Genomic DNA, 14,166 nt, shown 5'->3' on the forward strand with positions numbered 1-14,166 from the left:
TGTTGAGCAGTTTATTACAGAGGAAAAAAAAAAAGATGACAGTTTTGAGTCTATTTTGAGAGCAAAGCTTGACAGTTTCTCTGCGAATCATCCTGTTTTGTAGAAGACTTGTAAACTTGCTTTGATTATACCATATGTGTCGCTTTGTCAATATATGCTGAAGTGAGCAGAGCAGAGGGATGTTGTCAGCTGATACGTGAAAACACAGAGCAGCAGTGACCTATATCTAAAAAAATAAATTAGCTACACATTTTGGCTCTAACCAAGGGTTCTTCTGTACAGCACTTAAAAAATGCCATCTCTCCCTTAGAGTAAGTATATCACTAGTAACAAATCATTGGTGGATTTCTTGTGAAGTGAAGATTTGATACTTTCAATATAAGTATATATTGCCCAATCTATAGTGTTTGCCTCTTTCTGCATATAAAGGAGGTAGTAAAAAATTTGAAGGGCCAGGCAGACAAACAAACCTTGACAGATGTAAAATTGTTAAGGCTTTAGTGGGTAGATCTAAATAGCATTGTCTAGATTTACTTCTTGTGATGTTTGGAACCATAGATTCAAAGATTAAAGATTATCTTTGGAGATAAGGCTGGTTCTGGGGGCACAGCAGGTGCAGCTCTTGGGCTTTCTAGTTTTTTGGCATTTCTGAGGGCTGCCTTGAAATCAGCTGCAGTATGAATTGCAGAGAGTATGTGTCCTTGTAAGAGAGCTGCCAAAATTATTTTGGGGAAGGGGATGGACCTCACCTGCTGACTTTCTCTTTGCTCTTGGCTAAAAAGAAATTGTAGAAGAAAATTGGCACTGTGCAGCTGCAGTTCCTGTGGCCTCTGCAAGGCAGGGGACCACTGGTAAAAGACGTTCCAGTGGAATTATATACAATTATTTCCACTTTTCTGTGGTGGATGGCAAAATGTGAAGTGTTAAGAGATACTCTTTTAGAGTTTGGTACCTTCTCTTGCTTTCTAACAGTGTATCTGCTGTGTTGGCCTAATACTGCATTAAATCAGCTGAGTCAGTGCTGATGCATCCCATTTATCGGTACATTTATGGTTTTTGTACATATATCTGTGTGTAAGTATGGGCACACACCTGTAAGCACTTAAAATAATACTGGTTTAGATTTAAATGAGAATCAAATCTTTTTTTACTTCACTGCTTGCTGTATTTTATCAAATGTGCAGAAACACTACACAGGAGAGATGATCTTTTGTGGGGCAGACTGAACACAAGCATATGGCAGAAATTCCATGCAAGATGTGTGTCTTGTTTCCAACGAGTGTCTGAAAATTTGTGGTTGCTGATGCAGTTAAGGTAGACTTAAGGTGGCAAATCTTACACAAATACAGATCAGCCTAATCAATCAGCTGATCCTTGTCCTCTTGAGGAGGAAAGCCTGAGCAAGGTTTCTTCCTGCAGTGGTTCTGATTCCTGTGGATGGGTTAGCAAAGCGTGGAAGGTGGTTTCTAATGGAAGCCCTGACAGCCCTTTAGCTGCAGCCTCACAGCTCTGGTAGTGGCTTTGCTGCAGTAAGAGCTTTTTGATGAGACATAATGTGGTGATATACTGTATAACAAAATAGTAGGATCTTCTTTTTATGCTCTACAGTGCTGCAAATTCCTGCCCATCGAGCCCCCGCGGCGCAGGCTCTTCAGGGTACAAAATGAGTCGTGGAATAGCATCTGACCTACATTTGATGGCTGACAATTCACAGTCAGAAAACGACAAGGAAGCTTCAGGGGGAGATAGCCCAAAGGTAAATACAGCTTGAAACCAATCCCAGAAATTACACCTGAGGTGAATGTAAGACTTGGGATGTTTTGTTTGCTAAAGTATGCACTGAGTGGTAATTGGAACATTCCAGGCTTTAAAAACAGTGTGTAGGGTTTTGTGATCAGATGTGAGATTGATTGATTGATTGATTGATTTACCCCTCTCCCCTTTGGGGGAGGGTCTGTGTGCAGTCTCAGTTATAGATCTGTTTGGAGGCTACTGAAAATTCTTTGCTATTATACGTATCTGCAAAATTTATGTTATCTTAAAATTGCTAATCAGAAGAACAAAGCTTTCTTACTTTCTTTTCTGCCTCAAGATTTTGGTCGTCCAAAAGTGCCCTAAGTCAAATTAATGATGTTTTATGACTTTTGATCTGGTAAGCAGTGTGTATCTCTCCAAAGTTTGTTGATGCAGACTTCTCTTGTTTTTGTCCAGGATGACTCTAAGCCACCCTACTCCTATGCACAGTTAATAGTCCAAGCAATTACAATGGCCCCGGATAAGCAGCTTACACTAAATGGAATTTATACGCACATAACTAAAAATTATCCCTACTACAGGACAGCAGACAAGGGCTGGCAGGTAATTTTGATTTCTGGAGTATTTTTTTTTTTACTTGTGAGCAATACTGGCAGCTGTAAACAGTCATGAGCAGGCAGTTGGTAAGCCTCAGAACCCTTCAGAAACAGAATTTATCAAATGAGTGTGTTGTCTTTCTTCTGATTGTAAGTTTTCCAACAAAGCGGGCAATTTACATGAGTCTGTATTTGAAATATTGCTTTATTGATGGATTGGTGTTCTCTAAACCTCTAGTAGGGATGCAGACAGACTTTGGGGAAAGCAAAGTGCATTTGGCACTGGATTTGAATCCCGTATGCTATCTAGGAATGGTGTCATGTTCTGTAACTTACAGTTGTGTAAACATCCGTGTTGCTATCTTGAGATAAAATTGAGATATTGAATGCTCCAAGTTCAGTTTTGTTTGTAAACAGTGATCTTGCCCATGCAGCAGGTGAAGGAACAAGTGTGTTATGTGTCATTATCTCACACTGGTTCATGCACTGTTTGATTTGTGAGCTTGCCCATTCCTGTACCGAGTTGGACCAAACCCTTCAACTCTGCAGAATTAATTTCTGCTTTCTTTTCATTTTTCCAAGACCAGCCTCAGCTTCTGCCAGGATGACTAACCGAGTAAAAATCAGTCTGGCAGAGTCGTCCCAGACACACATGAAGGCTCAGTGCCTTTGGTGCTGTTTTGGGTGCCTCAGAGGCCAAAGGAGCAGAGTTTGCAGGGCGTGGAGCACCTGGAGCACACGGTCCATCGTGGACTATCAGCTCACTGCTGGCTGCTCACTCTGCAGTTATTTTCAGGGAGGTGAAATTTGGAGAGATTGGCTGCACAAGTGGAAGACTGAAAAGCACAGCCTGTAGAGGAAGAGATTTTTAAATATTAATCAGATACTTATTTGTCATAAGGCCTAAATGAAAGTTGGATCACTCTCCCAAGGTTAGTGGGGAACGTAGCTGTTCCTGGCTGTTTGCTAAGGGTTTGGTTAGTCAAGGACTTGGCTGTTGTGGCTGGGAAGTCTCTTTTGTTTCCCTTTCCCACATAACAGTGCAGTATCCTGGCTGCAGTCACGTTGTTTTAGCAACAAGACTCTGTTTATAAAACGTTGATGTGTGTTTTGCTTCCTATTTTGCAGTACCTTGAGTATCTGTGTATATGATGTTGCTTTGTGAGCATCATGAACCCAACACACACACACACACACACACACACACACACACACACGGTCACGCTGAGGTAAAGAACTCTGCCATAGAACAGGGTGTGGATTTGGGGCTGTAGTGCTTCCTAAAGCCAAGGTGATAGGCACAGCAGACAGTGTGTTCTGGACTAATTAATTAGCAGCTATTCATAGAAACAATTGGAAAAGCTGAAAATCAGATGCTGCTCAGTCACTGCTCTGCCAGCTTCTACACATTGGGAGTTGGATTGCTGCTCGGGTGACTTAGGATAGATGTTTCAAATCATATTTGAGGCTCTATATGCATGTATCATTCGAAACATAGAGTACAAACACATGTATAGTGTCCCAGTCCCATACCTTAAGAAACTGAGGTATTTATATCCTTTAGCATACAATGGTCTCATTTAGTTGAGCATTTGAAGACTCCTCTCTGTGAACTTATTTTAGCAGGTACTTTTGGATCTAGTCCTTTATTCTAGCATATGGAGAAATAAATACAGTTTATAAATATGTTCTTGGCATCTTTCTGGTTATGTTTCCATTTTTGGCAGGGAAAAACCCATCTCTGGTTTCATCAGTTTGCATTCAAGAAATCATATATGGTTATCACTGCTTTAGGTTTTCCAAACTTACCGTCAGGGTCATGAACTCAGACATTTGAGCAAGTTTTACATTCACTTTGCAAATTTTTGAGAGCTTTTGTAAATGTAAAGCTTTTTCCCATTTACCTCTGTTCCCCGACAAGTATTTTGGGGTGCATCCTTAGCATCAGTCTCTTCTTGTTCAGTGATAATATTGAGAGAGATTTTGGGGTTTATCTATGTTAAAAAATGAACAAATAAAATAAAAGGAAATTCTGTGTGCAATGCCAAGCACAGATAGAGCCACTTGAGGGTGTCAGCAGTTCTGTGCGTTGCTCTGATGGAGGAGTGGGGGGGATGTTGCAGCAGACTGAGGATGTGGAAATGTGCAAAGAGACCGTGGTAACAAAGATCTGGAAGAGCTGGTTCAGGACCTACTGCCACGTGCTGTTTTAATAGAGACATTAAATTCTTTCATTGAGACAGACTGGACTGTGGGTGAATTCACAACAATCCAGCTGCCTTTGGAACTTGTGTAATTTAGCCTTTTCTTTCTGAACTGTGGAACAGTAACAGAATTATCACAGAGGATCAGAACTAGTATATGCTGTGTTCTGCTGGCCCTCCTGGAAGGAACTGTGACACCTGGGGAAGGGTGGTGTACAAGCACTGATCATTTTTATTTTTGTTTTTAACACTGCATTCTGCACAAGTATTTGTAGTGTTCTAAGCAGTTGGTTTCAATCACCGTGTTTCTCATGAGAGAATTAAATAAATGGGATTCCTGTTATTTCCAATTAGCATACTGGGTTTTTAATTGTTGGGAAAGATTTGACAAATGCAAGAGTCCTTTCAGGTTTATGGCACTGCTTGCTAGTGCTCTGAGTTCTGTTAAATTAAGGAATTAAAGAGCTGAACCCCGAGTCTCCTATAGTACAAACTGCTGCAGTAGGCCACATTCTGACTTGGAAAAGTTATATGAATTCTACATATTTTTTTATGTTCCATAGAATTCAATACGTCACAATCTCTCTCTGAATCGTTATTTCATCAAAGTACCACGTTCCCAGGAAGAACCAGGCAAAGGCTCATTCTGGAGGATAGACCCTGCCTCTGAAAGCAAATTAATAGAGCAGGCTTTTAGGAAAAGGCGGCCTAGGGGAGTACCTTGCTTTAGAACCCCTCTGGGACCACTCTCTTCTAGGTAAGGAAAACCAGATGAACAAAAAGACTATGGCTGTTGTTTAATCTTCAGGCTGCTACAGACTTGATAGCTTCGGATACAGTCACGAATTTAGTAATTTAATTTCATCCAGACTCAGTGTTTGAATTCTGTGTGTTTCATTAGGAGGCTGCCCCATACACCAGGCTTGTGTTTATTGCTTTTTTTTAGTGTTAAAGAACTCGGTTTGCATAATTAACTATCAGATTGTTAATGTAAGCAAGCCTTGCTGTACCTTTGATGGGTTTTACAGAGTTATAATTTTAATTTCTAACTGCCATCTACTGGATTTTAAAACTGTTTGCAAAGAAAATTCTCAGATACTGGCTACCATTTTATTGACCTTAGAGGTGACAATTGGGTATTCAGTTTGATAATGTTTGAGCAGAATTCGTGATGGGGAAATACTTGGGTTTAAATTATTCCCTCTGTAAAGTTATGGCCTTTCTGCTGGTGCAGATCTTTTACTATTTGCCCTGTAGCCTCAGATTTGCTCATTGTTCTTCTCCACCAGAAGAAATGTTCATGTTTTGCAGATTTAGAGTCTCCCTAAGAAGGCATCCAGCCACTTCTTCTCCATTAACTGTACCTGGAGTTTGCTTTTAAATTCTGTCCCTGTTTAACAGAAGCTTTTTAAAAGATCCTGAGCTCTGGGTTGTAGCTGTGCCCTCCCCTGCTGTGGGCAGCATGTTACGGTCTCATTAGAGGAAGGTCATGGGCTTTCACAGTTCAGAAGTTAAAACACATCAGCTGCTGCTTTCATTTCTAACTACAGAAGTGCCCCAGCTTCTCCTAATCACTCTGGAGTGTTGTCTGCACACTCCAGTGGCGTCCAGACCCCCGAGAGCTTGTCCAGGGAAGGATCTCCTGTCCCTATGGAACCTGAGCCCAGCACCATCCAGCCAAAACTCGCCGTCATACAAGAAGCACGATTTGCACAGAGTGCCCCAGGTGAGGAGCCCTGAGCTCGGCACTGAGGGCTGGGGGACAGAGGGCTGGCACCTAAATATTGCCAAGACTTAATATGTACACCAAAAATGAGTATGTATTTCACCTCTTCACATTCAGACCAGATCTGTGAGAAACTCAGAAACAGCCAGGGAGAGTCTGCAGATGTGGGGCTGTTGTTACCTGGGGGCTGCTCCAGAACCTTGCATCAGGTTGTTGCTGAGGAGAGGTTGTGCCTCTGTCCTGTGTAGGACTGTGCTGTCTTGTAACAGTTCTCTTGGAGAAAAAAAAAAAAAAAAAAAAAAGGGTTTGTGTGTTACAGAAATGAGGAAATGCCTTTCACACCTCTCTGGTCATGTCATCCTTCCAGAGTGGGGGGGTGGGGGGAATAAAAGAATTGGAATGATAAAGTGAGATAAGAAATTTCCTATTTAAAACAAAAAGAGCATAAGGCATGATGGGATAAGGGTGTGTTTGTTTAATTACCTTCTTTGATGTACATTTGCCATCCGGTTTCTTGGATGTGGCACTACAGAAGTGCCAGTGAGCATTCAGTAGTGAAGGCAGACGTGGTCCTGAGCAGACCCCAGGATTCCCAGTGCAGGAGGACACGGAGAGCACTCCTGATGCACACAACACCCGCAGCACACACGTGTTCCCATCTGTGGAAAGGGGTTTACTTAAAATGAATGCAAACCTCAGCTTTGTTTGGGGGCAGAGCTGGGGTGCCCAAATGGCTCTTACTGAGCCAGTACAGCCCCTTACTTTGAGCCTGGAGATGGGAATAGGCACTTTTCCTAACCTTCATTGTACAGTATTTTTTGGCTCATTCAGGCATTAGTGAAGGACCTTATTAATTGTCTGAGGTTTTAGTGTGAAGTTTAAAAGAATGACTGGCTTAAAAGAAATAACTAAAACTGGCAGTCTAATTTTGACCTCTTTCTTGGTAGGATCACCTCTCTCTAGCCAGCCAGTTTTAATTACTGTACAACGGCAGCTACCGCAAGCTATCAAACCTGTCACCTACACTGTTGCGACTCCCGTGACAACATCGACCTCCCAGCAGCCTGTAGTTCAGACAGTTCATGTTGTGCACCAGATCCCAGCTGTGTCCGTCACCAACGTGACTGGATTAGCACCAGCAAACACTTACACTGTCGCAGGACAGGCGGTCGTCACACAAGCTGCTATGGTCACCCAGCCCAAGGTAGAACCTCAAGAGAATGGAGACCACAAGGAAGTCAAAGGTGAGAACCTGTGGGGGTTGTTTTGGGACTCCTTTATACAGAGGGATCAGTATTTGGAACCTAGAATCACAGAACCATAGAACAGTTTGGTTTGGAAGGACCTTAAAGTCCATCTTGTTCCACCCCCTGCCCATGGGCAGGGACACCTTCCACTATCCCAGGTTGCTCCAAGTCTCGTTCAGCCTGGCCTTGAACACTTCCAGGGCTGGGGCGTCAATACTTGAAGTGTTTGGCTAAAACTGAACATTTCGAATTGTAGTTTCTCAGATACGCTGGAGCGAGTAATAAAACAACACACTTCACTGAGGGTTGATTGAGTGAAACCAAGTGGTCCCTGAGCACTTTGTTATTTTTAACCATGTTTTCTCTCCTGTTTTTCAGTGAAAGTGGAGCCTCTCCCTGCTATTAGCCATGCTGCAATAGGAGCTGCCGGTCGTATCATCCAGACATCGCAGCCCACGCCCTTACAGACAGTTACCATAGTGCAACAGGCGCCGCTGGGGCAGCACCAGCTGCCCATAAAAACTGTAACGCAGAACGGAACGCACATCGTGCCCCTCAGCACGGCCGTGGCGGGGCAGGGCAGCGCGGGTACGTACGGGGGGGCCTGGCTGCCTCTGCCTCCTCTGCTCGCGTCCCTCCTGCTTAGAGCGGGAGCTGAGCTCTGCACAGGCTTTAGCTCGCAGCCTGCAAGGGCTCCTTCCCTCTCTCTTGGTAAGAACCAGAGTTTCTCTTCACTAAGGGTTGCCTGAACATCTTTTTGTTCCCGCTGTGGTTGTTATAGGGATGTAGTTAGTGGTGACAACCCATCCTCTCTCCTCTTTAAACTAGGATAGAAACAAGTTTTAGAAGAAGTTCCTGTAAAACAGAGCTGTTAGAATGGTGCCTGCTCCCAGGTGGTTTGTTGGAAGCCACCAACAGGAAAACCAGACCTTGCTTGTGGGTTGGCTCTTTGAACTGTTACTTTTTATTCTGATTTTATTGAACCTGTACTGAAAAGACTGAGATTCTGGAAGATTTTGAGGTGGTTCTTGTCTGAATCCATCATTCCCATCTGGGACTCTGCAGGCTGAGTGGGCAGCGGTGCTTTGTCATCATTCCATCCATTCCCTCTTGCTCACAGCACGGGCAGGTTTGCTCTGCTGGCAGGTGCACACAGCTTGTTCTAACAGTTTTGCTTTGAGTATTATCTGACACTGAAGGAGAGGGGTTTTTGTCGTAAAATACGTTTACAGAAATATTTTTAGGGTTATCTTATATCAATTTATTACCTGCATTTCTGCTCGAAAGTCTTCCTAACGGAGTGAATTATCTGCTTCATTTCCTTTTTACTCCTTTGCCATCACTGACATTTATAGGTCAGCGTTCTGGCTGCTGCCACTTCACTTCCAGCTTAAGAGCAGCAAAAGCATCACAGTCAGACTTGAGGTGCACTTTCTGTGTCAGAAAGGATGTGTGAATAGAGCTGGGAGCCATGTGAAGTATACTGAAAAGCTATTTTTAAAAGTAAGGAATAATTCTTTTTCTCTTTTCCCTGGATTCTGAAAACTCAGCTGATTTCAACATGGTCCCTGCCAGGACAGCCGAGGGCTGCAGGGTGTGTGCAGGGAATGTGGCAGCACACAGGAGTAGAGTTGTGATGTGTCTCTGTGTGTGGTGGGTGTGGAGCGAGGTGTGCTCCAGGTCCTGGTCTCTTGTTACAGTAACTCCTAAACCAGCAAGAAACCAGGTAATTCTCAGGCAAAGCATCTGGGCCCATAGAAACACAGACTTGTGTTTGTCTGCATGTGTCTGTGTAACACGCACACGGCTGTGTTCACACACACATTTGTGTTTGTGTTTGGTGAAAGAAGGTTTGTGCCACCTGAGAAGAAAGAAATCCAGAGCAGATGCTGTTCCTGTTCCATTTTCCATGTGTGGTAAAGCAGGTGCTTTCAGATCCTGCTCTCAGCAGAACAGCTCGGCAGCGCTGCCTGGTCCTTGTGAGTCAGCTGAGAGCTCTGGGGTCCAAAAGAAACTCACAATTCTTACTGTACAATAAAATTTCATAACTCAGTATTCTGTATCTCAGCTTTCAGTGTAGATTTCAAACATCATCATTCTTTTGTGTGTTTCCTACTCCCACAAACCAGCTGTGGCTGCAGCCAAAGGGTCTCTGGTTACCCACCAGACCCCGGAGTGAAAAATCACAGAATCACAGAAGGGTTTTGGGTTGGGAGGGACCTTAAAGCTCATTTCATTGCCTCCCCCTGCCATGGGCAGGAACACTTTCCACTGGAAGAGTGCAATAGAATAGTGCAGTGATTGTCTTAATGTGTGCTTGAAGGTGAGGTCTTGTTTTTATTTAAGCAACACGAAAGTTGCAGGAAGGCCTTTTATTCAGAAGTTCCATCTCCATGGCTCCTATTCAGAAATGGTACAAGGAATATCTTTTCTAATGGGAGCTGAATGACTTCTGAGATTCCAGAGCAAATTGATTTACAGCTTGGTTCATGCAGAGGTGATACTCTCTAGGATAGCTTACTAATAACTAGCTACAAGTTTAGCAAGTAATAATTTCTCATGGGCTTGATGTTTCATCTCCACTAGCAGGGAATGCCATGATAATGTCGGGGAAATGATGCTGAGGGAAGGGATCAAGAAAAAAGCAGGTGGTTTGATAATGTTTAGATAAAGTTTCATGAAATGCAATGAACAAGTAAACCTGTAATTAGCATTTTGCATTCTTTGCAAAGACATTTGATTAGTGAATTTAACCAGGGCCGATGTTGAGGAAGGGGCTGCTCACAGGCAGAGGGAGGAACCTCAGGGGTCTCAAGGTTTGTACTCACCCATGAGTGGTGCCTCATCCATGGAAGAAGAAAGATTGAAATCTTGTATGGGATGCTTGAACTGTATCTCTGCCGCTGTGATTCAGCTGAACACTTGCATTTTGTCGCCTGGGTCATTGCTGGCCACTGGGACTTGTTCCAGCCCTGCCTTCTCCTTAGCTGAGGGCAAATGCCTCATTTCCCATCACAGGGGAATTGCTGCTTGTGTCGTGTGCTCTCCTGACTCTGTGAATTCCAGAACTTCCCTCCAGTAACCTACAGCCCCCGCTGGGTCTGGCATGGTCCTGCTCTCCTTCCAGGCCACATCACACATCTGCAGTGATCAGAGACCTGGCCAGAACCTACCAAAGGGGGTTTTGAATCCGCTTCTGTTCTGTCACAAGTTACGGTGTGGATTTGCTAAATCTTCAGTCATCAAACCCTTCCCTGTCTTCAGCTTCCCAGTGGCTAAATGGAGCTGCTTCCCTGTTCTCCCATCTGGGTCCAAATCTGTGTGAATGTTGAGCGATTTGGGAAAATGTCCTTAATCTGCACAGCAGGTTTGTGCAGATTAAACAATCACACCAGAATCTCACCTGGGCCTGCCAGTACCCCACGTGGTACCAATAAAGGAATTGATCATTTAATGACAGTGCAGGTTTGCTTCCTGTGTCCTCTGATTGACAAGGATCAGGGTGCTGAAGTTTGTATTCTCTTTTTTGCAGCTGCTGCAAGTCCTCTGCATATGTTAGCAACCCACGCGTCCGCATCGGCATCGCTTCCCACCAAGCGCCAGAACGGAGACCAGTCAGAACAGCAGGAACTCAAACGTATCAAAACAGAGGATGGAGAGAGCATAGTCATAGCTGTGAACGTGGACACCCCACCCGTGGCAGTGAGTGACAAAGGCAGCCAGAACTAGAAACTTAGGGGAGTTTTCTTTTTTTTTTTTTTTTAAAAAAAAAAAAAAAAACACAAAAAACCAACAAAAACAAACTCCGTGGTGCCAAAAGGAGACACTTAAATCTAACACCTAAAATGTTGGAACATGTTCTCACGCAGTGGGGAAAGGGGCCCTGTGATCAGACTTCAACTTTCAGCACTGAAACAAAACCCAACACAGGTGGCCTTAAAACTCGGTAATTTAAAGTCAAACTGCAGAACCATGTTGTTGTAGAGGCTGTGCCCCCGCCCCTCCTGCCCCACGGACTGTGTGTGCTGGGAGGGCTGCAGCTTTAACAGGATCTGTCAGATTATTTCCAGGACTGAGGATCTCAGTGTAACGGCAGCATGATAGCGCTTAGTGTGACTGGTTTCAAACGATTGTATATTCCTAAAGGGAACAGAGGCAGGAGCCATTCCGACACCGTGGCAGCTAAGCCTTTCCGATCCACCCACCCATGCAGTTGTTGATAGATATGCAGTATTTTGTTGTTCACATGTGGAATTAGAAATTTTTGAGGTGTATTTTCATTTCTTTGCAAAACAATGGGGTCTTTGACATTTCAAATCACTCCATTTCTACTCCGGAAACTTTGGAATCACACAACTACTTTTCATGTGAAATTTTGTTTGGTAAAAAACTGAATGTAGGGTTTTTTTAACCAACGGAATGATTTACTTTTGTCTGTCCTGTTCAAGTTCAGATAAAGCTACTTTATTACATCTGCAAATTTTCATATTTTAGCAGTTGCCTGATAAATTTAATCAAATTTTATTACCATGTGTAGTGATCAAACGCTTCTTTGGGCTTGCATGTAACTGATTAGAAACTCTGATGTAAATGAGCCGTTAACTGACGTAAAGAACTGCTATGGATTTGACCAGAGCTGCACTTACCTGTTTCTCTCTCTGCTACCTTTTGCTGTTTGTTACTTTGTGTTGACTTTGACTGTCCCTGGCATATTTTTCCAGTCTAAAGTAAAACAAGAGTCTCGCTTAATATTGTGTATGTTTAAGATAACAGACTGTTCTTCATTTAGAAAGATAAAATTCTTTATCACAAGTCCTTTTAAAAAGAGTAAAATTATCTTGTCAGAGGTATATTCGATATTTTTAAGCTTAAGCACCCTTCAGTAGAAATTAATCTGCCCCGTTTCTCCGTAACACTTTGATGTCAGACACTGACCTCGGGGTCTCCATGACCAGTAGCTGTTGTGGTTTTCTAACAGTGGCTACCAGATTATGGTAATAATTTTTTTTTTTTTTTTTTTTTAAGTGTGTGTTCTGCAGTTGAACATTTTAAAATGTATCGGTAATTTCTCACTTTAATGTGGTAATAGATTCCACTTTACATTTCAAAATTCAATTGAAACAAGGCTGCTGTTCAGTCTTCAACTCACACAACGTCTTAGTTCCTCCTGCAGCCAGGTGAGTGGGAGCCGGAGCGTTGCCTCCATCGGAATCTGGTTTTTGTCCTGTTCTGTAATAAAGATGCATTATTTATATTTCCTTTCCTGCTACGAAAGGAAAAACTGTATTTTCATGATGGACTGAACAGTTTGGAGTGGTTATTTTAGGCAGCTTTTTGGAAACTATTTACCTAAAGACCAAATATGAGAAATCTGTACAAGTTTTGTGTTCATCTACACAATGGAACTGTTACAATGTCTCTGCAGATAATACATTAAAAAACTATGAAAAAAAAAACTCTACACAAGCTGGATTTATAACAGGCATTTAAAAAAAAAAGCATAACCTGAAAAGAAGCATTTCTGTACAATTGCAACGTTTTCTTTAGAGGTTTTAAAAATAAAAAAAAGTAAAGTTTTAACATACTTTTTTTAAGAAAAAAGAAATCCAGTACTAGTAATTTAATTTGGTGTTGAATGAATTGACTAGAATGTGGTTTATTTTCAGAAGTGAGATCTGTTCACAACTAGGGCTAGGTGAATAATAGTGTATAAGATTTTTTAAAATAAAATTAAATTTTATTCAGCAAATTAACTAAGTTGAAATTCCTCAACAAGTGTGTTTGAAATATTGATGTATATTTGAGGTTAATGCAGCTTCTGTGTCAGACCCAACAAGCCAAGGTGCCCCTTCCTGCCACGCCGTGTCCCGGGAGCCAAGGGCATGGAGGGGCTGGACCATGCTTTGCACTGTTTGGGGCACATCTCTGCCTTAAGATGGATCATTATTTCTGTAAATAAGTTTTAGGAGATGTCACTTTCTGGAATCACTGTCATGAATGTGGGTTTGGTTTCTGATCCCCTTTTCCTGCATTAGTTACCTTCTGTGTTTCTCGTCAGCGTTGGGGAAATGCTTTCAAGGACCAGGAAAGCTTTCCTGGAAGATGGCTCAGGTTTTCACAGCAATGTTTTCAAGAGCTGGGGAGAAACCCAACTCCACAAGCCTTGGGAGGGCTGTGGAACTGCTGGGAAGGGCCACAGTCTTTGGAGCTGAATGGGCAGAACCTGTTCCTTGAATAAAAAGCGTGGTCTGAATGGTCTGAACAAACAATCCTTGGGGAAGAAGAAGAAAATAGCTCAAGATGGAGGCAGTGAAATGGTGTAATTGTTACTGTGCCCCAGAAGCAGCTGGAGCAGTGTGACCCAGCCCCAGGCCGGCATCATTCCGTGGCCGTTGTGTCCACACAGCCCTTCTGTCCTGTGTCTGTAAGAACTGGTGATGTCTCACATCTCCAACTGCACTGATTAATTGTGTATTTTCTCCTTTACTGTGAATACCTAAAGGTTCTGAAAGAAATCCTTGTATTCCACAGTTTGTGCTGGCAAATACCTGGAATTACTGTAGAATTTGTGCACCAACTCATTAGTTTTCCTGTCAGGATTCTGAACTGTGACACACGTACTGTGGAAAGAGATGGCA

At 42.8% G+C, this 14,166-nt stretch overlaps 1 protein-coding gene across 1 annotated transcript in view; it reads left to right on the forward strand.

Moving 5' to 3' along the window:
* FOXK2 (forkhead box K2) overlaps nucleotides 1-13,281 on the forward strand; it is a 46,565-nt gene extending 33,284 nt beyond the window's left edge. The window contains exons 3-9 of the mRNA XM_048324042.1: nucleotides 1,609-1,756; nucleotides 2,212-2,358; nucleotides 5,119-5,312; nucleotides 6,106-6,281; nucleotides 7,229-7,525; nucleotides 7,907-8,116; nucleotides 11,061-13,281. Coding sequence (XP_048179999.1) covers nucleotides 1,609-1,756; nucleotides 2,212-2,358; nucleotides 5,119-5,312; nucleotides 6,106-6,281; nucleotides 7,229-7,525; nucleotides 7,907-8,116; nucleotides 11,061-11,257 — 1,369 coding nt within the window. The 3' untranslated portion in view covers nucleotides 11,258-13,281. The remainder of the gene's footprint in view (nucleotides 1-1,608; nucleotides 1,757-2,211; nucleotides 2,359-5,118; nucleotides 5,313-6,105; nucleotides 6,282-7,228; nucleotides 7,526-7,906; nucleotides 8,117-11,060) is intronic.
* The last annotated feature ends 885 nt before the right edge of the window (nucleotides 13,282-14,166 follow it).

Source organism: Corvus hawaiiensis, chromosome 19 (genome assembly GCF_020740725.1).
Source record: "Corvus hawaiiensis isolate bCorHaw1 chromosome 19, bCorHaw1.pri.cur, whole genome shotgun sequence".
Taxonomy (NCBI): domain Eukaryota; kingdom Metazoa; phylum Chordata; class Aves; order Passeriformes; family Corvidae; genus Corvus; species Corvus hawaiiensis.